Here is a 22,611-nt window from a genome sequence, read left to right as displayed (position 1 = left end):
GAAGGAAGGCATAAGGTTACACAAATTGCGAGCCACAAAGCCAGGATTCAAACTCAGGTCTTCTGACTCCTTCAGTGATTGAGGAAACAGAGAAGGTAACCAGAGTAGGAAGCAGGGAAGGAACTAGAATATTAGCACCAGGGATAAGAGTAGGAAGAGTATTTAACAGCCCTATTCAATACCACCCAGAACTGCTACTACCAAAATATTCTGCATTTCCACTGAGGACAGAATAAAAATGAATTCATTCATAATTCACAAAAATGAATTCATTCACAAGAAATCAGGGCAGGGGTGAGAAAGTCACAAAACCAACCAATATAACCATTCTAATTGTTTGCTTTCTTCATTCTATGGGTCAAGCAAGTGATTCAAGGGGGAAGCATCTCTGACCAGAACTATGTTATACTGAGTTCTTGACTAGATCCCATAGATCATCCCCACCCACATCCACCACCAAACCTTTCCACTCTCATCTCCCACTAATCTGCCCCAGTGGAAGGGAAAACTCAGAGGAAAGCCATGAATTGACCCATCTTCTTTCTCCTTTCTCTCTAGTGGAACTCCAAACTACTCCAACTCAACCTTCTCCTCATCCTCTCACCAAGTGGCAGAGCTGAAGGTAAATCAACTAGCCCTTAAACTGTATTTCTCCAAGATCCCATTTAAGAAACATTGATTCCCTTTTCACTCCCTACACCTCCCGCTCCTCCCATTCATACTAGTTAACCTCCGATTCTTTTATGCCCAGAGTGGCTTCCAGCTAGAGACCCAGTGATTTAAGTCCCCTACCCAAAGCCCAGTACAATGAGGTCCTCCCAGAAACTAGGGCCTCATGACCTCCACAACTCCCTACCCACCAAGGCAAGAGAAGAAATCCCAGATTCCTAACAGGAGGTAAAGGAATATAAGGGAAGGAAGTAAAGTGAATTAAATGGAAACCAGAAGTAGAAACGGGAGGAACTTTTGAGATCAGAATTAAATTTTTTAATACAAAAAGCTTTTTTTAAGATATAGCTGTATTCTTTTGTTGTTGTTGTCGCCGTTTAAAAATAAATATGTACTACGGAATATCTCAAGAAACTGCACTAGAGACAAAGATGTGATGTTAATATCTTTTTTCCCCACAATTATTATGGATAAACAGTAGCACCAATAAATAAATGATAACAAATATTAAAATTAAAAAAGAGAAATTTAGTATGTAGAATTTTCTATTTTTTTCTTATTTTGTTTTTTACATATAAAAAAAAACAGAATGGCGAAGTCTATTTCATCCAAATCACATATATACATAAACATATATATATATATATATATATATATATACAAACACAAGTAGCCAAATATATATATAGTATGTAGATGTATATTGAAACCTTATTCAACAGGAATGTGTGGGGGGGGCAGGGAAAACGGGGAGGGGCAAGTGTTAGAAAAATTAAATATCTGTTCGGGGCATGCTACTGACCATCGCCAATGGTCCCCCCCAAGTCGAGGCGGGGAGATACTGGAAACATAAACTTTATTCCCCCCAAAAAAATACAAATAGAAGAAAAAGTAAGAGAGAAAGAGAGAAAGAGGTATATTTATAAATAGTTGAAATTAAATATTAACCGAGAATACTGAAAAGCCCTACTCTTTTAATTAAATTAACTGTTTTAATTTCTAATTAAAAAGGGATATTAAATAAGTAATATAAAACACTTTTTTCTTTTCTCTGCCTCCATACCAGGCATATGGATCCTGCTCTGTCTTTCCCCACTGTGGAGTGGGAGGCAAGGTCAGGGTCCAGGGTCAGGGAAGCACTCCCACACCCACAGCCACCCATTCACCCTTCACCCTTCACCCTTCGTGCCTGCCTACTTTCAGACAAGCCAACTCAAACACTACGGGGGAAGCTTCCTAGTGGTTTAGTAGTCTTGAGGGTTTATCTCTGCCTTCTGGAGCCTGCCTCAGTGAGCAGGAGAAAGACAGAGGGGGATAGCTTCTCCTCCTTGGGAAAAGGTTTGGGGAAGAGGATTGCATTGGGGGAGAGGGATGTATTATCACATAAAACGCACCACCCCTTGTCTCCACCTCATTGTAATATCCCTCTCCAGAAATGTTCCACTGTGTTGTGAAGGGCACCCAGGCAATTTAGACCCAGGGGATAAGATGTCTTGTCATCAGAGGGGTTTGGAGAGCACTCCAGCACTGTAGCGTTCTCTGGTCCCCATTCCTCCTAACCATGCTGCTTCTTTTCTCCTTCTATCTCCCAACCCTCTCCCCCTCCTTGACCAAAAAAAAGAAACCCAAAAACAAAACAAAAAAACACAACAACAACAACCTAGGGGACAGGTCCAAGGTGCAATCCAATAGAGGAGTAAAATATGGGGGCCACAGCTGGGTATGTGTCAACACGCCCTCCAAACCCAGAGCCAGGATTCAAATTCAACCTCCAGGTGCTGGACCTCTCGTTCAGTCATTCTTCCTGGGGCCAGCAGGACAAGGCAGGCCAGGGAGGGACAGAGTGGAAGGCACAGATAGATAGCTCTAGCCTCCCCCAAAAGAAGGTGACCATGCCAATATCACTGCTCCCATCTTTCCCCAGCTGGATTCTGTGTGGGTATATTTTTTTCCCCACTCAAGTCCACAGCAGTCAAATACATCCAGTGAAGACACCAATAACGTTAGCAATGTTAATTATTAAAAAAGAATATATATATTTTATATGCGCATATAAAATATATATATTTATTTTTATATATGTATATATATATGAATGCATGTACGCGTGTGGGTGTGTCTATAGGAATCCCAGAAATAAAACCCTCTAATCTTCCTGGCTCCATGATTTAGCAGCATGAAAAACAGAATTGCAATCCAACTGGAAGAGGGACCCCTGCTCGGTCTCTTGCCCGGGAATGCTTCTGCCGGAGTCACACCTTCCGGACTCAAAGTGCTATGCGCCTCTCTTCATCCTTCATTTAAGGTTTCTTTTGGATTAGTGTTAGTTTCATCGTCATTGGGTTGTCAGTGTTGGTGACGGTGGTGGCGGTGGTGGTGGCTTATGGTTTCTCTTAATTGTTCTGATTCTTTGTTTTCCAGGTCTGAGAGGTCTGGCTCTGGAAATGCCAAAGGGGGCTCACCGCCTTGGCTTGTCACATCTGCAAGGAGAGACAAAGACCAGAAGGGTTAGAGACAGTCCAAACATTCTACTTTCCACCTTCCCATGCACAGTCCTATACTTGGCAAATAAAGATTGGGCAAGGAGATGTGGTCTGAAACTTTTGGAAGCTTCTAATTCAACAAGGTCTCTAAGCTTGGGGAGCCCCACCCCACATCTGATGAGGGAAATACAGTTCTTGCCCTCAAGGAAACTCCAAGGCTGATAGGGGAGACAATCCCCATTTTCAAGGCAATTCTATTCTGATGAGGAAGATATAATGTTCCCGACCTCAGGGAGCTACCATTCTGGTTGAGCTGAAACAGACATGACTCACATTTACAAAATGACATATCAGCAAGTACCAACAAACAGAGGATCAACTAATTTAAACGCTATGTGTCAAGCACCTTATAAACTTTAAAGTGTTATAAAAACATCAACTTTTACTATTATTTTTTCTTTGTTAGTAATAATGTTGAACAGGACAAAGTACAGGAGTGATCAGTTAGTTGGAATCAAACAGGAAAGGGCAACTCAAGGGTGTGAGCTAAGGGATTTAAGGGTAATACATGGTTTAACAGAGCGGAGCGGGGAGGGCATTCCAGGCATCAGGTAGGAATTACACAAGTTTGGCAGTGGGAATACTGATATTTGCATACTGATAGTATCAGAGGGGCCATACTGAGAAGTAAAAAGTGAGGAGTAGGATTTGAATGGTCCCCCAAAGCCAGACAAGAACCAGACTCTGAAACACTTAAATGTTGGCAGGGCAGGTGACACAAAGAAGCCAAGCATTATCTGGGAGTGACCCTCTTCCTCTATCTCAGTCTGTGGGCTACATCAAAGTAGAGTTAGTGAAGCATATCTGGGAAACACCTCTATGAAGAATATATGGAGACTGATGCCAGGCATCCTCTTGCCCCCAGTATACCGTCCATTGGTTTTAGGGGAGGGGACAAAGGAAAAGGAGAACAGAAAAGGGAGGAAATCCTTCTGTAGAATGCTTTCAATGAAGGGAACTCCAGGCCTTTTCTTCCATCCTCCTGACCCTAAAAAGACCAATCCATCACCCACAACATCTCTTTGGAGAACATCTGGTAGACTAGAGGGGTGGGGTGGGAGAGTAGAAGTAGGCTGTTCGAGCTGGGCCTATGAAGAAGGTGACTTCATTTGCTTTCTCAGTCTAATCCAGGTGCCCAGTAGCCTCAGATACTTTCCACTACACATTCTGTCCCCAACTCCAACTACATCAAACCTTTTTCGCTCTAGGAGAAGCAAACAGATAGGTCTTCTCTACCTGGCTACATCTGCAAGGACCTCAGCTATTCCTAGAACCCCAGGGAAGACAGATTAGAATATGCTTCAGCTATCTCCCACTCCTCCCCCCAACACACACTCTGAGTTCCATATCACTTCCTGGGACAACCAGATTCCCCACACCAACATCTCAAGGTCTTGGTCCTCAGCATGCCTGCCCCCAGGCAGTCACAATCCCAGGGATGCTGGGTGAGTCAACAAAAAAGGCAGCCCAGGCAGACATTGTATCTAGGTCTTTATTAGTAATAACAAATGGGAAAAACCAAGCTGGAGAGGAAAGCAACTTAGGGTTTTCATTCACCTCCGCCACCCTGAACCCTTATTTGCTGCAACATTAGAGGCAGATAAGAGCCACTCAATTTGCCCCAACAACATCATGGTATGGTACAAAGAGCAGCAAACAAGGAGTGAGAAGACCTGGGTTCTAGTCATGGCTCTCTTCCATTCTCTGGGACTTAAGTTTCCTTATGTGTCCGATATGTGCCTACCTCAGGGATGTGGGGAGGTGTTATGAGGGTCCAATAAGACAATGCTGGTAAAAAAACAATGAGAGATAAGAAAGCAACACAAACACACGTTAATATTAATACAACCACCTGGACCCAGACAACATAGCACATCACAGGGTGTCACCCTCCACGGCAACATCACCACATGGAACCAGGCCAGTCTGTGCGCCCTGCCAACGGGGGCAGAACCCCGACACTCCACCCTCCACAGGGGGGATCCTGAGAGCAGGAGAAAGTAGCAGTCATAGAGCAGGGAGCTAAAAGCCAAGCGAGCAGTCTATTTCTCTGCATGTCTGTGTCTGCATCTGTCTGTCTGTCTGTCTGTCTCTGTCTCTGTCTGTCTGTCTGTCTGTCTCTTTCTCTCTCTCTCTCTTTCTCTCTCTCTCTCTTCTCTCTCTCTCTCTCTCTCTCTCTCTCTCTCTCTCTCTCTCTCTCTCTCTCTCTCTCAATCTCTCTTTCTGTCTCTCTCTGTTCGGGAAACCAACCTGCAAGTTCGTTCGTTTAACTCAAGCTGCCTCGCCTTGCACCTCGAGTCTGTGTTTTTGCAGGAGCATTTACACGTCTGCGGATCTTGTACAAACAAATGCTTTCTCCGCTCTGAGCAAGGCCCACAGGGACTGCAAAAAGGCAAAAGGAAAGAGATCTAAGCTAGAGCTTCAGCAGAGGGAAAAAAAAAAACATCCCCGTGCAATATACCCCCACCCCTAACACATTGCCATCATGGGCTCCCACCTCCCTTCAGTGCCCTCTCCCGGTCGTGCCATGACCGACCCCACTCCCCATTCCCAATATCAGAGAGCTACAGCAGAAAGAGGCAGCTTTGGAGAGGCCTGCATGGAAGAGCCCAATTGGGCAGAGAGATAGATAGGAAAGGAGTCCAGAAAGAAGAGGCTGGTCTGAGGGGGCAAAAGAGGAGAAGACACAGCGTGCTTGAGCAAAGGCAGGTCTCAGGACTCCCAGAAATGGAGGTGGGGTTTCCTTCTGTGGCATGGTATAGGGCAAAGAGCACAGGACTTGGAGGCAGGAGAGCTGAGTTCAAGTCCTGATTTTGCAGCTCGCTACTTGTGTGAACTTGAGCAAATCACCTGCCGCTCCAGGTCTCCGTTTCCTCCTCTGTAAAATGAGGGTGTTGGACTAGATGACTTTTAAGTTCCCTTCCTGTTTCAACATGCCAAAATGTTACAGACCAGAGAAAGACCTGCAACTAGGCACTATTCTGCACACTGTGGGGAGCTGGGGGTGCAGTGGGGTGTGGAGCTAGCCTGCAAATTCAAGAATTCCTCCAGCTCCACAGAGATATTGTGGAATACTTGGGTTCAGATCCCGCCTCAGACACTTACTAGCTGTGTGACCCTGGGTAAATCACCTAATCTCTTTGGGACTGAGGTTTGACAAGGTAGTCCTTTCCAGTTCTAAATCTATAATCTTATGATTCTAGGAAGACAGAAAGTTTTATCCAAGAAATCCCACTGGGGAGCAAAAGAATCTGGGACTCTCATTTGCAAATTCCCATCCCACCAATTCTCAACTACTGTTTAACACAGGGAGCTGACTCCAAAAGGGGCTGACTTCTCCCCCAAAAAGGAATCAATACTGCAAGTATCATCCTTTCCAATAACCCCTGAGACACAGAGTCTTACAGACTCTAGACCTTTTCCCAACCTGTAGCATGAAGAGAGGTGGGAAGTAAGCCACAGTACCCTCCCTAGAACCAGCCAAGCACAATCCCAAGAAGCCAAGACCATCCAGGGCCTCAAGCCACTGCTACTCCCTCTCTCTTGACTAAGTATAAGAAGTCAGGGTATACCCTCTACCCCAGGCACATATTTCATTGCTCCCTTAAAGATACAACAGGAGAAAAGATTCTTCAAGGAATGTTAATGACTGCAGCCTTGGTTGAATTAGAAAAACTTACAACCAGACAACCTTTTCCTGCTTTGGCCCCTCTACACCCTCACCCGACCATGGGATAGGAGGAGAAAAGAGGGCAATCACAATGTTCTTCAGAAGCTCTCTCCACCCCCGATACTATCCCATTCCATCTTCCACATCGTCACAATGTCATCCACTTATGTTCACACACTCCTTTCCCAAACCCTCTTCAAATGATCCCATACCCATCCTTATCTAAGACTCCCAAATGGGGGTCTTAGATTTCCAAACAAACACATAAGCCAAGAGCTAGATTGGGCTGGCACCATTTCCCAGTGCCCATGCCAACAGAGACCCACCACCAGTGCCCAGTGGGTGAGAAAGTCTGTGCCCAGCCAAGCCATAGCCCCCACCCTAGTCCTTGAGAACCCAGGGCCTAGCCAGATGGCCACCACCACTTTGATCCCATTGGTGCCAATTAGTCAAGTGGAAAGAATGGAGACACTAGGGAGGGGAAGGAAGGGGAAAAGATAGGTAGGGGTGTCATGGGATGATACAAATTGAGGGACTGATTATGGGAAAAGGAGATTAAGGGGAAGGGGTTGTTAAATAGCGCCGGGCACCAACGTACACGATCCAGGATTTATACCGGGATTTCTTTCGCTTGCGCTTTTGCCCCTTCCCCTTTCCTCGATTTGATTTTCTGGAAAATAAAAAAACAGAGACAGAGACAGACAGAGAACAGGTGGGGGCCAAGGAGGGGCAGGAGGAAAGGGAAGGAAGCAGAAAGGGTTGGGGTAAGGGGAAACATACATCCCCTCCTAAGCCCAACATCCCAATGGCTTCTCTCCCAAGACTCGGGGAGAACAAAAGAAGGAAGAGGGCTAAAGGGAGGATGGTCTGGGGGGAAGGGGAAGGGGGCTCTGCAGTTTAGCCACATAGACGTGTGCACCATAACTCAAGTCCTTTCTCATCTTTTTGCTGACTTTGAGGAGATGGAGAGAGTTGATAAGTTTCCCATCACCCTCATGGCTCTCTTCAAGGGCATTAGATCCAAGGAGAGTAGGTTACGGGAAAAAGGCATGGGGAGCACATTTGATCCTAAAGCATTACTATATTTTGGCAATTTACCCCACCCCTATCTATAGGTGATGGGAGTGGAAAGGGCATTGGCCTTGATGATTAGCCCTGGGTTCAGATCCTAGCTTGGTACTTACTAACTCTGTAATCCTTGGACAAGTCAATTAATCCTCTGTATCTCGGTTTCTTCATGTATGAAAAGGCATTATACTAATGCCTGAACTACCTACCTTCTGGGCCTCGAGGAGCCTCTCCCTCATAAAAGGAAATTTGTACTACTATTGTTGTTGTTAATATTAATAATACTAATAAAATAGCCAGCATTAATATCACTCTTTAAGGTTTGCAAAAGCTTCACAAATATTATCTCATATGATCTTCAGAACAACCTGGGAGGTTGTGTTATTAGCCTCATTTTCCAGAGGAGGAAACTGAGACAGAGATTTGTTATTATCATATCTATCGTTATAATATCATAATGTTGTAATTACAAGTGGCATACATATTTCTGTTTAAATATTAATAAACAGTACAATAAATATATCATAATCTGTAATAACATCGTTCTCATTACTATTACCACCACAGTGCCAGTCGTGGCTCTTGAGGCCTAGAATAGCATGGTCTAGTAGAAAACACACCCAACTCAGAATCAGAAGATTCAGTTCCCATTAGCCACTTCACAGTGACTCAGTTTCCTCATCTTTATAACAGCGAGAACATTTTTATTACCTCTCTCTCACAAGGTCGTTAGGAGAAAAACACATTGTGGGCTTTGAAAGTGAGTAACTAATGTTACCATTCAGAGTACTCCAGACCTCTGGAGACAGGCACTCTGGGAGGAATGGTAAGGACGTACCACCCCTCTACCAAATCAGGGTGCTTCCTTTAGCCCCAGAAACAGGGAACAGGGCAGGGAGCAAGAGGCCAGTATTGGGCAAAGTTTCCATGATTCCAGACTGTGGTAGAAATGCCCTTAAGAAAGGATGCAAGGCAACAAGAGGGAAAGTGTGTAGCAGCACAGGGTTTGGGGGGGCCAGGAGGAATGATGCCCTCCAACCCCATATCCATGTAAAACAGTATATGAACTGTGAGGGGGCTGGGCCAACAGCCCTGACTCACACTCCTGGCTTTCCACTCAGCAACATTAGGATTCACCATAAAGGGGGAGGTGTCGAAGAGTCTAAGGTATTGACTGGGGAGTGAGCATGGTGTGTGGTATATGTGCTTGAGGAATGAGCTGAGCACAGCCACTACGTGGGGACCCCTTTCATGAACAGTGGCAACTGTCTACCCACAGGAAAAGGCCACCCCCCAGAGCCTGGGGGAAAGAGGGTTTGTGGGTGTGAGGCAGGGGGAGTGGAGGAGGTGTGGGAGGGGAAAGGCTGGGGCGTAACTTGGCAGGGTATCTTTCCCAGGCCCTGTCAGAGCCTGTCTGCCTTCTCACAAATTTTTCTTCCAAGCTACCCCTCTCTAGCTGCAGGCATATCCTGGGAACAGGCTGAGGTGGGGGATAGGGGGTGGGACTCATAGGGAATGAGGAAGGGGGAGAAGTGGCGGGATGTGGCCTGATTCACCCCACCAAAAGAAAACCATCATTCCCCAAACTGTCCCACAGTTGGGGAAGGTGGATACACCCCAGGGAGTTTTGCCAAAAAGGAGGGAATAGGAGGAGAAAAGGGGAAAGAGGGCCTCCATTAGTCTCCTGAGGAGAATGCACAGGGAGTAATAATAGATAACCAAGGTAGGGAGAAGGGAAGGGAGAGCCCTAGGAAGCTAGGCTCATTCACCCACAGTCTCTCTACAGAGTACTTCCAACATTCTACCCTCCCTCCACCCCATCACCATTTATGCTCTGGCACTAAGAGAACATGATGGCCTTGGAGCAGAGAGACAAGGAGGTTGAATCTTATCCATCTATAAGCCCAAATGCTGCTAGAGCAAGGTGTAAGGGTAGGCACAGAGAAAAGGGAGAAAATATATTCTTTCTGTCTCCAATGCTCTCAGCAGATGGACCCAGCCTTCAGGGGTTTAGTTTTCATTCGGTAGCCTAATAACCACCCCTCAACATTTATCAGTTTTTGTCTAATTCTACTATGCCTTTAGAATTAGCCCTCCACCCTTAATGATACCCCATTTCCAGAGTATGGAACCCCTGAAAACTGAGGAACCTAATCAGGTCAAATTCTGAAATCTATTAAACCAAGCTAGCAAATCTACCATCTAATCCAGAAGAGTGTCACATTCTCACTTTGACCCCAAAACCATCCAAGGGCAATGACAAGGTAGAAGCCCCAGGAGAATCTGCTTCCCCTCCAAGTACAGCCTCCAAAACTGAGTCACAAGATAGCAAATGGAAATATTCCACACTCTGCCACCTGTTTTCCTGATAGCTCCAACCCCCTGCCTGCACTACTACCCTGTGGCAGGGTATCAAGTGTTCTAGGGTTGACAACCCACCTGGGGGTCAAACTAGTGAGCAAACAGGGCACCAGGACACCACAACAACATTAAGCAAGGCTGTATAGAAGATGGAGGCCAGGTTCAGGGGCTAACAGCTCTTCCCAGCTGGTAAATGCTTTGGGCCAGGATTTCCAGTAACTCTCCAGCCAAATTTCAGAACCTAATGAATCCTGGTAGGAACCTGGTGGGTTCTCCATGTGGCAAGGCAGAAAGGGAACTATCTAGACCACACAAGAAATAGGGCACCTTCCACTCCACCTCCAAACCTTCCTGGGCCTACCGATCAACTCTCCACACTTATGCCTAGATTTAGGGAGGTCTGAATAACCCTGAATAATAATAATCCTGAATAACAGACCAATTAAAGGGGCAAAGAGTCCAAAAAAAAAAGAAAAGAAAAGAAAATCAGTAAGACAATCGGCCGAGAAAGAAAAAAATCAAAAGTTATGTCTACTTACTTCTCTTGTTTTCCTTTGACATCTTTCTTTGGTCTAAAAATGAGAAAATGAAAAGAACAGAGGGAGAAAGTAAGAGAACTGGCTTCCTCCCACCTTGAACATTCTCTCTCCCACCCCTCCCCCCAATACTAGGAAAGCACTCAAGAAGTTGTATTCCTTTTCCCATCCTTACTCAACCCAGCCTCCCCTTCCATGTTCTTGACTTCTATTCACCTCTCAATCAGCTTGGGCACTGGGAAGATAAGGAAAAATAGCCCATGACGTCAAGGAGCTGACATTCTACTGGAGGAAGCAAATGGGTCTGTACCTAAATATATGCCCCTCATTCATTTCCTGGATCTGTAACATGCTGCACCCTCCGCCTCACTAGGAAGCCCGTAACAGAAAAGGCCTCCTTCAAAGAACCATATCTCCATCTTCTCCCTACCCACTCCACCCTGTTTCTGTGTCTCTGACTTGCAGGACCTGCTCATTTGTGTTTCAGCCCTCTCATGTGTACCTACTGAAAGCATTTTCATCTGGAACCTCTTCTTCCCCTCTCTGACCTCCTCCCCATCTTGAGGCTTCCCTTCATTTCCCCAAGAGTACCTTTATCCATGAATCTTCCCTTACCTGCATTCACATTTACTGTGCTGTAAGAAGCTCATCTCCCCAATGTGCTGGCCCTGGTGAGGCTTAATCCTCATGATCTGGGAGGGTAGGAGGAGAACATAGGAGTTAGTGACCCAGCCAGCCACTCGCCCGACACCCCCCTGGTCTCTTGCCACTCAACACCCCAGGGTCTCCAGGGATAAGTCCCCAGGGAGTCAAGGAGGTAAGGGGGAGGAGGGTGGTTAACGGCTGTCAATAAGACAAAGCCACAGAGCCCCACTCCCTCCTCCCCTACCTCCCAACTCCAATAACCTCAGGGAGCTGATGTGGCTGCTTCGGGTTGGCCGAGCTGGGAATTTGGGTCCTGGGATGGCACCATTTCCAGACCCTCCCTTATCCCCCCCTACCCCGACACCATGCCCACAACCAGACTCCTGGTACCCATCAAAATTTTTTTAAAATCTGCTTCTTTTCACCCTGCTCATGCCCCATTTGAGGGAATAATTTCATTTCCCCCAAAAAACACTGGCCTAAGGAAGAACAAATCCTTCCCCAGATACACATTCCTACGTTGTCAGGAAAAGAAATGGGGAGAGAGGAGCACAGGGAGACAAGAGTTCAATATTTTCAAGGACCTGAGAACCAAGGGATGAAATGCCTGGTCTCTTAAAGTCTGTGCCTCAGAGGGCAGTGCTGCCAGTTTCCCTAGGACTAGATGCATAACTGGGAAGCAGTGCCAAGGGCAGGACCTTCAGGACAGAAAGGAGGAGCCAAAACCAGAAGGGGAAGGAGAGAAGGGGAGGGAAGGGACAGAGGCAAAGCCAAGGACCTGGGCTGAGGTTTTGTACCATGACAGTACAGAAACGAGAGAGTTCTAAGAAAAAGCAAGAGTTTCCTAGAGAAGCGATTGCACGTCGTAATTAACTTTTTAAACTCCCCAAAACCCACATCCCTGGTGAGCCTCGTAAGTCCTGACCAGCCAGAACTGTCTCACAACTGCTGAGCAGAGTCCCAAGGACATTAGGGAAATGCCTCCCGGAAGAAGGGGGTGGGGAGAAAAGGGACAGACACCGTGCCTCCTGCCCCCAAATGCCTCAGGAAACAAGGAGCAAGGGGCCCAGATGGGGGAAGAGGTAGAACAGGTTAAAGGGTCAGGGCCAAGGCTTCAACTACAACAGGAAAACAGGTAGAGGGATGTGCCTAAAGGCAGGCTTCTGTTCCTCTAAAGAGGAACATTCTCTTTCCAGCCTGCCTAGGTCCCAAATGGGTCATCTTGTCCACACCCCTGCCTCCAAGCAGGATTCCCCCCATTCAACCAGTGGCACCTCAGGAAAGCAGGACACAAGGACAATTGCCTATCCTGTTCTCCTGAGAAAGAAATCTCAGATCTCAAACCTTCCTGCTGCCAAAAAAATCTCCCTTAAAAATGTTTAAACTGTAATAAAAACTTAAAAAAAATAAAACAAGTCAAACTTAAAATAAATGTCTGAACTCTTTTAGCCCGGGAGGAAGTTCCTCTCCCCCTCATGGGGAGCCACCCAAGGCAGCTTTCCTCACCTGCATGGTGATGTTGTGCACCTCATAGGGGACACACTCCAGCCCCTCATCATTGCAACAGCCAGCACACCTCATCAGAGGTACACAAGACGGCTTGAAAATGAATTCCACCTCATCTGGATATTCTTGGAAGATGTCCACTAGGGTCTCGATTGCCCGGCAGTAGCTGCGTTGATAGACATCCAGAAACTTCACCACTAAAGGAGAAGAGGCAACTTATGGGTAATGAGTAAACTAAAAGATCCCAAGAAAACATCTAAATGTGTCTTCTGACCAGTCAATATTCCTTTGTAAAAGGGTTTGGCCCCAGTGCTTTATAACCTTGAATAAGGAAGGGGAAGGGAAGGAAAGAATTACTGTTGTTCGGTAATTTTTCAGTTGTGTCCAACTCTTCTTGACCCCATTCGCAAATTGTTCTCTCCAAAGTTATGAAATATCTCTCTCTCTCTTTCCTTTTCTCCCTCTCTCTCTCTCTCTTTCTCTCTCTCTTTCTTTCTTTCTCTCTTTCCTTTTCTCCCTCTCTCTTTCTTTCTCTCTCTCTTTCCCTTTCTCCCTCTCTCTCTCTTTCTCTCTCTCTCTCTTTCTTTCTTTCTCTCTTTCCCTTTCTCCCTCTCTCTCTTTCTTTCTCTCTCTCTTTCCCTTTCTCCCTCTCTCTCTTTCTCTTTCCCTTTCTCCCTCTCTCTCTCTTTCTCTCTCTCTCTCTTTCTTTCTTTCTCTCTTTCCCTTTCTCCCTCCTTCTCTTTCTTTCTCTCTCTCTTTCCTTTCCTCCCTCTCTCTCTCTACATATATATGTGGGTGTGGGTGTACACACATATATGTATTTTTTTGGTTCAGTCGTTTTCAGTCATGTCAGATTCTTCATGACCCCATTTGGGGTTCACTTGGCAAAGATGTTGGAATGATTTGCCATTTCCTTCTCCACCTCATTTTACAGATGAGGAAACAGGGTGAAGTGACTTGCCCAGGGTCACGCAGCTAATAAATATCTGAGGCCAGATGTAAACTCAGGAAGAGAAGTCGTCCCAACTCCAAGCCCAGCACTCTGTCCACTGCCCCACCTAGCTGCCCTGTGGAAAAAGTACTGAATCTGAAGTCAAAAGACCTGTTTTCAAACCTGCCTCTGCCACAAATTGGCTGTGTGACCTTGAGCAAGACTCTTCCTCTCTCGAGGCTTCAGTCTCCTCATTGGTAAAATGAAAAAGCAGGGCTAAAGCAGGAGTAATAATAACACTTATGTAATACCTACTATGTGCCAGGCCCTGTGCCAACCACTTTGTTAATATCGTCTCATTTGATCTTCATAATAAACCTACTGCAAGGTAGATACTATTATCCCCATTTTTACAGATGATATTGAGGTAAACAGATGCTAAATGCTTTACCCAGGGTCACATAGCTAATAAGAATCTGAGGCCAGATTGGAACTCAGGTCTTCCTGACTCTAGACCTAGCACTCTATCTACTATGTCATGGAATCCATGAACATTTGGATGAATATATAATTGGTTTCCCTTATATCCTACACATTTTATTTTATACATTTAAAAACATCCTAAGAAAAATATCTATAGGCATCACCAGACTGCCTAAGGGATCCATGATGTAAAAAAAAAAAAAAAAAGAATTCCTGAGGGTTCCCTTAAGTTCCATGATCCCTGGTCATGTTACCTCTCAAAACCTCAGTTTTCTCATCCATTAAAATGAGCTCCAGGATCTCTAAGATATTTCTCAGCACTAAAGTCCCTTTCTTAAGCACTCTCCCCCAACCTCTAACCCCAGCTCCCTTCAGAACTCTGGCCCAGATTCTATGCCTCATTCTTCTGGCCAACCCTAACAAGATGCTAGTTCCTGGGACACCTTCGGCCACACTTAATAGGCTATAGAAAGCTGGAGAAGAAAATCTGGGAACGAGATGCAGATGAAGGAGAGAGAAGGGACAACAGTCTTCTCAGAGCGGGAGCGGTAGGTGTCCCACCTGTTTCAGGACTTCCCCGACCTCCCTCCTTCTGTTAAGAGTTAATCCTTACAAAACTCAGGTTCACTCTGCTCCACACCCTAAGCCTATACAGCTGCTTCTCTTCCCTAGTCTGGGTCCTAGTAGAGGAGGTTGACAGGGTGGGGAGGGGTGTTGAGAAGAAATAGGAACAGAGGACTGTTGGTCATGATCATCTTGAAATAGAAAAGGAAAAACCAATCTTCACATGCCTAGGCCTTCCACTCTCACCCCTGCTGTGGACCTCTAGGGTTTCCCAAGACTTTCCCAACACAAGGAGAGAAGCAATGCCAGAGGGTGTGGAGGTCTCAGGGGAGCAAGGCCACAGGGCAAGAAGCTGGCCTTCCACACCCCAAGCATGTGCCTGGGAGACCCACCTTGCTGGAAAGAGGGAGAAGTTAAGGGAAAAAACAGGGAGGGGAGGCCTCAGCTAGGCAGCCCTAAGTGTCAGTAGCCACCCGGCACAGCTCAGCTTGCCAGGTGAGAGACCAATAACCCTACCTGATAAGAGCAAACTGCTTGCATCATGGAAAAAAAAGAAAAGTTGTGCTGCTACTCCCTTGGCTAAGCATTTCTGGAGGAACTGAACAGGTGACAAGGGGCAACAAAGGCCTGGGGTGCAGTAAAGCATGAAAGGGTAACCTGGGTTCAAGGGGACAGGGCACTCAGAGGTGGCAAAGCACACTCAAGTAAAAAGTATAAACAGAACCCAGGGAGGGACAGAAAGACTGGATTCAGAGCCCCAGGTTCAAATCTCAACTGTGCTTCTTACCATGACCCTGGGCAATCCAATCAATAATCAATCGATCAATCAGTATGTATTAAGCATCTACTCTAGGCTAGGCACTGAGCTAAGCACTGGGATCCATTTAACTTCTCTGGGCCTCAGCCTCTTAACATGTAAAATGAGGGGGCTAAATGTTCTCTGAAGTCCTTTCTAACTTGAAATCCATGATCCCACAAGTCAAATCCATATGGTTCCAGTCTCTTACCCCTAGGACCCCTACCTGCCCTGCCAATCTCAGTGCGGTGTATGGAACCCTGGGAATCAGGGGGCTTGGATTCTAGTTCCAGCTTTCCAACTGACTCTGTGTGTGGGTGAGTGAGTATCCAAGGCCAGATTTGAACTCAGGCCCTCCTGACTTCAGGTCCAGTTATCTATCCACTTTGCTACTTAGCTGCCCCCATTTTTAGTCTTAAGAGTTGCTTGAGGCACTGAGTTTAAGTCTTAGGGAAGATCACACAGCCAGTATGTGGCATAGGCAGTACATGAACTCAAAACTTATTGACTCCAGTCTCCTCTGTTTTTCATGTTACACTAAATTTCCTCTCATAATATATACATATCTGGGGGCCAAGAGGAGATGGTAGGCCCTTCCTCTACTTCATCCTGCCAAGTTCATATGGATAGAGAACTGAAAAGGGTTGGTGGTGAGGAAGAAGGGGAATAATTAGCTGGAACTCAGGAAAACCTGGGTTCTTATCGGAGCACCAACTCCTAACAAGCCACAGGCTTTTCAGCCCTCTCTGTGCAGGAACATTCTTTGCATCCCTGATGGATGGCTAGGAAAATAAATGTTCTTAAAGGACATAATTTTTAAAAATCAAGCACTGAGAAAGATAATTAATCTTGGGAGTTTCTGACCCTTGTTCTAATTGGCTTGGGGGGAGAGGGGAAGTAAATCTCTACATCTCTGGCTGGTTTGACAGACCCCCACCCTGCAAGGCCCTGCTCCTAAAGTGAGAGGGTGGTATAAAAAACCAGTTGGTCTACAAGCTGGGGAGATCATAGACCCTTACAAGCCAGTGAGGACCCCACACAAGGGAAAAGGAATTCTAGGCTCTCCAAGGCAGAGAGGGAAGAAGTTTATCATCCTAGAATGGTCAGAAAACTCCTCTTAGCACCCATCCCTACCCGCTCCTGCCACTGTCTCCAACTAAAAACCTCCTTCATGCTCAAGCACACGCACAAACAAGAGTATATCCACACTCACGAAAGCACCCATGTTCACTAGCCCCAAATGTCTCAGGTTTTCCTTATTTATCACAGACAACCTTTTCTCCAGCAAACAAAGACCACTTGTCCCAAGCTACAGAGATCACTGGCAAAAGCTGGGGGGGCGGGGTTCTTGAAGGTGGGGGGGATGAGTGAATCTCTAAAGGGATCCAGTATGGTTATGAGTGGGACAGAGGTAAGAGAATCGTTTTCCAGCTAATGAAGAAGGCAGGAGATAGAATAATGGGAGAAAGTGCAGCTAATCAGGGATTCCATTCCCAAGAAGAATGGGAAAATAGCCTGGTATGGCCCTTTAGAAAAGCACAATCCCTGTGTCTGGACATAGACATGCAGAGTGATGGGTGAAAGTGAAGGGGAGAGCTGCCATTAAAATACCAAAGGAGAGCGCAGTAAGGGTTCAAGGGTTGTGGGAAGAGTCGGGGATACCCAGAGAACGGGGGCCCTATCAGACAAAAGACAGGCAGGGTTTAGGAGGCGAAAGGGGGTGGTGAGTCAGCTTCATAGCTACAGCCCTCTGCTGGCACCAAAAGGAAGTTTACCCCAATAACATCTCTTCCTTTTTTTTTTTTAAGTGGGGGTTTGGTAAGGGAAGAAAAAAAAAAAAAGAAAGAACTCCCAACCCTCTCCCTGCATGGGGGACTCTGGGAATGGATAACTTGCTCCTCAGCCTGGGACCCCTGCCTGGCCACTGTTCTCTCTAAAAATTCAAATTTCTAAGAGGATAAAAGCATAAAAGGTCCATTTCCTACCTGTGCCTGAGAAGGTTTTGCCCAGCCAAGAAATAGATTGGAACTCATAGAAAACTAGCAGTTTAAATAAATGTCATGGTGCCCCCTCTGTCTGCCCCCCACCAACCCCGCTCTCTTTCCCTCTGTTTCATCCCCAGGAGGAATCTAGACCAGAGAGTAAAAGGCAAGGACTGAAGGAGACAGGGTTCCCTACTCTGCCCCTTTCCCATCTAGTGCCCATCCCAGATGTGGAAGCAATTAGGACACATGAGCAGACTCACCTTCGGTGGGTTTCCTTTCTCCTTCTTCTGGGGTGGGTGCTGCCTGTGACCACTGCAAATAAAACAGAGAGTGAGATAGGCGTATGGGGTAATAGGAGAGGACTTCATAATGGAGGTTTACGAAGGCTAAGCCAGACCCAGACCTTCACCCTGCTTCCCTTTAGCCCCTCCCCTAGTGTCGCCATACAACCCAGAGTTACAGACCCCAGTGTCTCAGTTGCACTGGTCCTAACCCTTACCCCATCACAAACATATCTGAGGTCCTGCATCAGGGAAACGTGTTGAAATGGGCCTCCTCCAGCCACAGCACAGCATCAGAGGAGAGAATCTTGGGCCCACCCCCCCACCCCACCCCACCCCACCCCACCCTCAGAAATAGAACTAGTAGAAGCTAACTAGCTAGGTAGTCAGGGAGAGATGAGATTCTGTCCAGAGTCTCCAGGACTTTCTCCAACCCCCTCCTCAGTTCTTTTGCACTCCTTCCTCACTCCTATCTATCACCTTCAAAAAACCCTAATCATTTCATCTAACCAATTCTCCAGCATATACCTCCTCAGTACACACATGCTGGTCGCAAAAGCAGTAACTAGAATCAAAGGGGGAAAAAACATGATCGAGTCTGGACAGGAAGGAAAGGATCCAGCAAGAAAAACAGCACGGGTGACCTTATCTAGTTGACATGACAAATGCCAGGGGTAAGGTGGTGTCAGGTGGGGGAGGAAATGGAAGACAGCTAAGACACCCCTGGACAGCTAAGATCCATCCCTTCTCTCCTCCCAGAAATGCTCAACCTGACCCTCAAAGGGAAAAGGTGAGGGGCTGCTTAGTTTGAAGAAAACGGGGGAAAAGCTATACTAAGCTAAAGAGAAAAGCTTAGTAATACGGCTACAGGGCCGATACCTTTCAAACTGTCATTTCCCTTTCCACCCCCAAAGTCCAAAGCAGTCTTTATTTCCAAGTTCTCTCCCAAACCCTTTCCCTATTTCCTGGTTTCTTCTCTCCCATGGAATTGGGGGCTTCCAAGTTCTACCACTTATGTAGTATACCTGTCACTCCCTTCTCCCGCTCCCCCAGATCCTCTTGTACCCTGATACTAACCAGTCCCAAGGAGGCTGCTTATCTTCCAGAACACTCTGGACACTGAGTCTCCCCCACCCCCAACTCCTGGCAGTCAGCCCCTCCCCACTGACTGTGAAGGTCAACAGACAAGAGCCAGGACACTGACAAAATGGATGCCCCCTTTCAGGCCCAACCCCCGTATCAGGAGATCAGGAAAGGGGTGCCAGGCCCCTCCTTATTATCTCCCCTCAAGGACCTTGAGACCCTTTGGGGCCAACTGAGCAGCAGGTGGGGTTTCCTTCATCTCAGAGAGTCCTACACCCCAGTTCTCTCTGTTCACTAGGTTTTTCCTCCAGTATAAAATTCCCAAACACACATACATACACCCCATAACCCCCCTCAATTCTACCATGCCAAAAGCAGATACAGCACAAAGACCCAAACACACACCACCAACTTTATCAAGGTTTTCCCCTTTCTATAACTTGATCTCAGCTGAAAAAGGGGTTTGAACTAGATATACCCAAGATCCTTTCTGGCTCTAAATCCTATGATTTCCCTGGCACCAGGCAGTCTTCTCCACCCTATGTCCCCCCATGACCTAACTCTCATGATACTCTCTTGCTTCCCCTTTGTCCATTAGCTTCCATGTCTCCCTAATATTTCAATTCTCTCAGTGGCTGAGAACCCCAGACACCTTGTCCCCACCTCCCAAGTCCCCAAGGCCAGGGGACAGAGGAAGACTTCTTCCCCACCACCACCACCATGACCACAGCCACAGAGAGGGGGCGGTGCCCACTGGGGGAGGGGTTGGGCGGCTGGTGCCCTTCTCTGGGGGCCTATGAAGGTCATAAGTATGGCTAGACAACCCTTCCCTAGTCCTAGTCCAGAGGCCTACAGCTTGGGGTGGGGCGGAGGGGTGACAGGCCAGATCTTAAAAGTTCATAGGAATAAAAGTGAATTCCACTCAACTTCCTGGGGCGGTTGAGGGGAAGAGTAGTCTTTGTGGCTAGTTTCTGGGAAGGTAGGCAATGTGATTTTAAGGAGTGGGCACTGGCACAACAGTTAAAATCTAGCAGGACCCAGTACCCAAGCAAAGTGTCCAAGTAACTGTTCCTAGGATTGGTAAGAGCACCTGTCCAAATTTCATGGCAGTGACCTCCAGGGTAGTCTGGGCCTAGCATTCAAACCCAGAGAATGACACCCCTTTCCGCATGTTAGTGTAGAAGGGAGAATATTTCACGGAGCCTGGGGGAGGGGAGGGGTTCCAGCTTGGCCTTCATTCCCTCCAGTTTCTTTCCCCCCAATCACCATATGGAGGCAATAAGGAAGGAGGAATGGGGAATAGGGGAAGCCGTCCGGATCCCCGGGTTTTACTATCCCAGCCCCTGCACCTAAGAGGGAGAAGCAAGGGCATGTATGCCCAAGAAGCAAAAGAACACCCCTCTCCCTGGCCAGCTATCCCTGAAACTCAAATGTCACCGCATTTGGGAAACATTTTCAACAAAGTGGGAGGTTCAGGGAAGACAGAGCTGAGCTGGGAGATCCAAACCTCAGCATATATACCTCCCTTCGGCGCCCCGCTGCACCCCCCGGGTCTGAAAGCCCCGGTCCGGCTACACCAGGGTGGTGGGGGAGGGGACAGGAGGCGGGCTGTCACCAGGTCACTACAAGGGAGGAGTCGAGACCAAGCGCCGCCCTGGGCGGGCTCTCCCAGGCCGGGTCCACTGGCAGTGACCATCCCTTTCCCAGGCCCCGCGGGCGGGAAGGAAAGGGGGGGAGGGGGAAGAAAGTGGGGGGTCTTACTGTGCTATAAAGAGGAGACTTGGGGGGCTATGTTCCCTCCTCGACTAAAAACAATACAAGACATGGGGAGGGGGGTGATGGGATCAGACAGCAGCTGAAGACTTTCTCTCGTGGCTCCAAAAAGGGGAAGGGGTTTGGGGGGGCCCTCTCAGTGCTAGGAAGTTGATAAAAAGGGGTGTACTCGAATTTCTCTCGTACTCATCAGAAGTCGGGGAGAGGGTCTGGTGGAGCGGAAGGGGTGCTGGCCTTGGCTCCAGGCTGTGGCCAGCTGGGGTCACCTTCCCCCGGGGGAGATCGGGTTCGGCATGTGCGGCTGTGTGTTTTCTGGGGGATTGTGAGAAGGTCTCTCCCAATCCAAGCACCCCGAGCTCCGGCCCAGGCAGCCCTAGGGGAACACGCGGCCCGGCCAGTCCCGGGGCTGATGTAATCGGCTTCGCGCAGCGCGCCCCCGGCGCCGAGGAGGGGGAGGGAGGGGACTGGGAAGGAGACCTGAGAGAGGCGGGGGGAATGGAGGGAGGCTTTCCGAGCTGCTCTCCTGGGGGCACCCGAGGCTCACCCACCCACAAACTTTTCTCCAAACTCATTTGGGTTGAGGGTGAAGCTTGGGAGAGAAAGTGACATGGCCTGAGCCCCTGGAGCTCTCCCTCTTCAAGCACGCTCTCAGACAGCTTCCCTCCCCAGTCTAAGATCGGGGACCACCTCCCCATCTCCCCCCCCCACACCCACCGGGGGGGCATGGCTCCCAGCGCCCCCCTGGCCCCGTCTGTTTGCTGGGGGACCCGGCGACAAGGAGCAAACTTGAGCCGCCAAAGCATTAGCCCAGCCCCTCCGACTCCCTCCCCTCCCTTCGGCCGGGATCCTACGTGCGTGTGGCTCCGGTGGGTGGGCAGGGCCCGCGTGGGCGGCGAGACCCCAACCAGATGCTCTCCCACCTAGCGCGCGCCCCCTCCCCAGCCCGCCCCACACTCGGACGGGGGGGATTGCCCCCCCCATGCCCGGTGCCCACCGATACGAATGGGGCACAGGTCTCACCACCCCACTCCCAAGGTTAGGAAAGGATCCCGCTGCCCCCCGCTCCCCCCGCTTCCCTCCATGCTTCACCGCCGGGCTGTGCCTCCACCCCCACCCCCACCCCGCCAGCCTGCCGGACACTGGCCGCAGCCGCCGCCGCCGCCACCAAGCGCCCCTGCCAGCGCCGGCTCGCTTACCTTAGCATGATGGAGATAGAGCAGCAGGGCTAAGCACCAATGTACCCAAGTGAGCATAAAGTTCATGGTTTCGGAGGCCCGGTCGGGGCCGGCGAGGCTCTGCCTCCTTCTCCTCCCTGTCTCGCCCTTCGGCTGTGGCGGCGTCGGTGGCCTTGTCCCCCCGGCGCCTGCTTCGCTGTCTCCCTTTTCCCCCGGGACCAAGGCCCGGGCCAGGGCCTGGGGCGCGCTCGCGGGCTGGGCGCTCACGGTGCTCCCTACGGCTTCACCCGTCCATGAGCCCGGCTCCCCAGAGCCGAGACTCCGCCGCTCCCGCGGCCCCCGCACCTCTACGTTTTCTTCTCTTTCCTCTCCCTCCTGCGGCCGCCGCCGCCGATCCGGGCCCGGGCGAGCACCGCTCTCCGCTCCGCTCGGCTCGGCTCGGCGCTCCCGGCGCGGACCACGGCTCCTCCGCAGCGAGAACAGCCCAAAAGTTGGGCAAAAAGTTTCAGTGCATAGTCTCGTACCCCCGCCCCTGGCCGCTG

The 22,611-nt window shown here is 48.6% G+C and overlaps 1 protein-coding gene across 4 annotated transcripts; it reads right to left on the bottom strand.

Annotated features, from left to right (window-relative positions):
* Positions 1–964: 964 nt before the first annotated feature.
* On the bottom strand, positions 965–22,222 carry VEGFA (vascular endothelial growth factor A). 4 transcript variants are annotated; one of them, XM_072642286.1, is made up of 9 exons: positions 22,091–22,222; positions 18,018–18,069; positions 12,999–13,195; positions 11,463–11,539; positions 10,851–10,883; positions 7,481–7,552; positions 5,463–5,594; positions 4,957–5,000; positions 965–3,149 (listed from the first exon to the last, which is right to left on the bottom strand). In XM_072642286.1, the coding sequence occupies exons 1-8, from the start codon at positions 22,154–22,156 to the stop codon at positions 4,958–4,960; spliced, it is 672 nt and encodes a 223-aa protein (XP_072498387.1). In that variant the 5' UTR covers positions 22,157–22,222; the 3' UTR covers positions 965–3,149; position 4,957. The 4 variants fall into 4 exon arrangements, with proteins under 4 accessions (XP_072498387.1, XP_072498388.1, XP_072498389.1 ...); XM_072642287.1 differs by having other exon boundaries at positions 7,499–7,552; XM_072642288.1 differs by lacking the exon at positions 4,957–5,000 and having other exon boundaries at positions 7,499–7,552.
* Positions 22,223–22,611: the final 389 nt, after the last annotated feature.

The sequence above is a fragment of the Notamacropus eugenii genome, chromosome 2, assembly GCF_028372415.1.
Source record: "Notamacropus eugenii isolate mMacEug1 chromosome 2, mMacEug1.pri_v2, whole genome shotgun sequence".
In the NCBI taxonomy this organism is placed as follows: domain Eukaryota; kingdom Metazoa; phylum Chordata; class Mammalia; order Diprotodontia; family Macropodidae; genus Notamacropus; species Notamacropus eugenii.
Note: the sequence above shows the minus strand (reverse complement) of the source record. Positions and strands in the feature narration are given on the sequence as shown.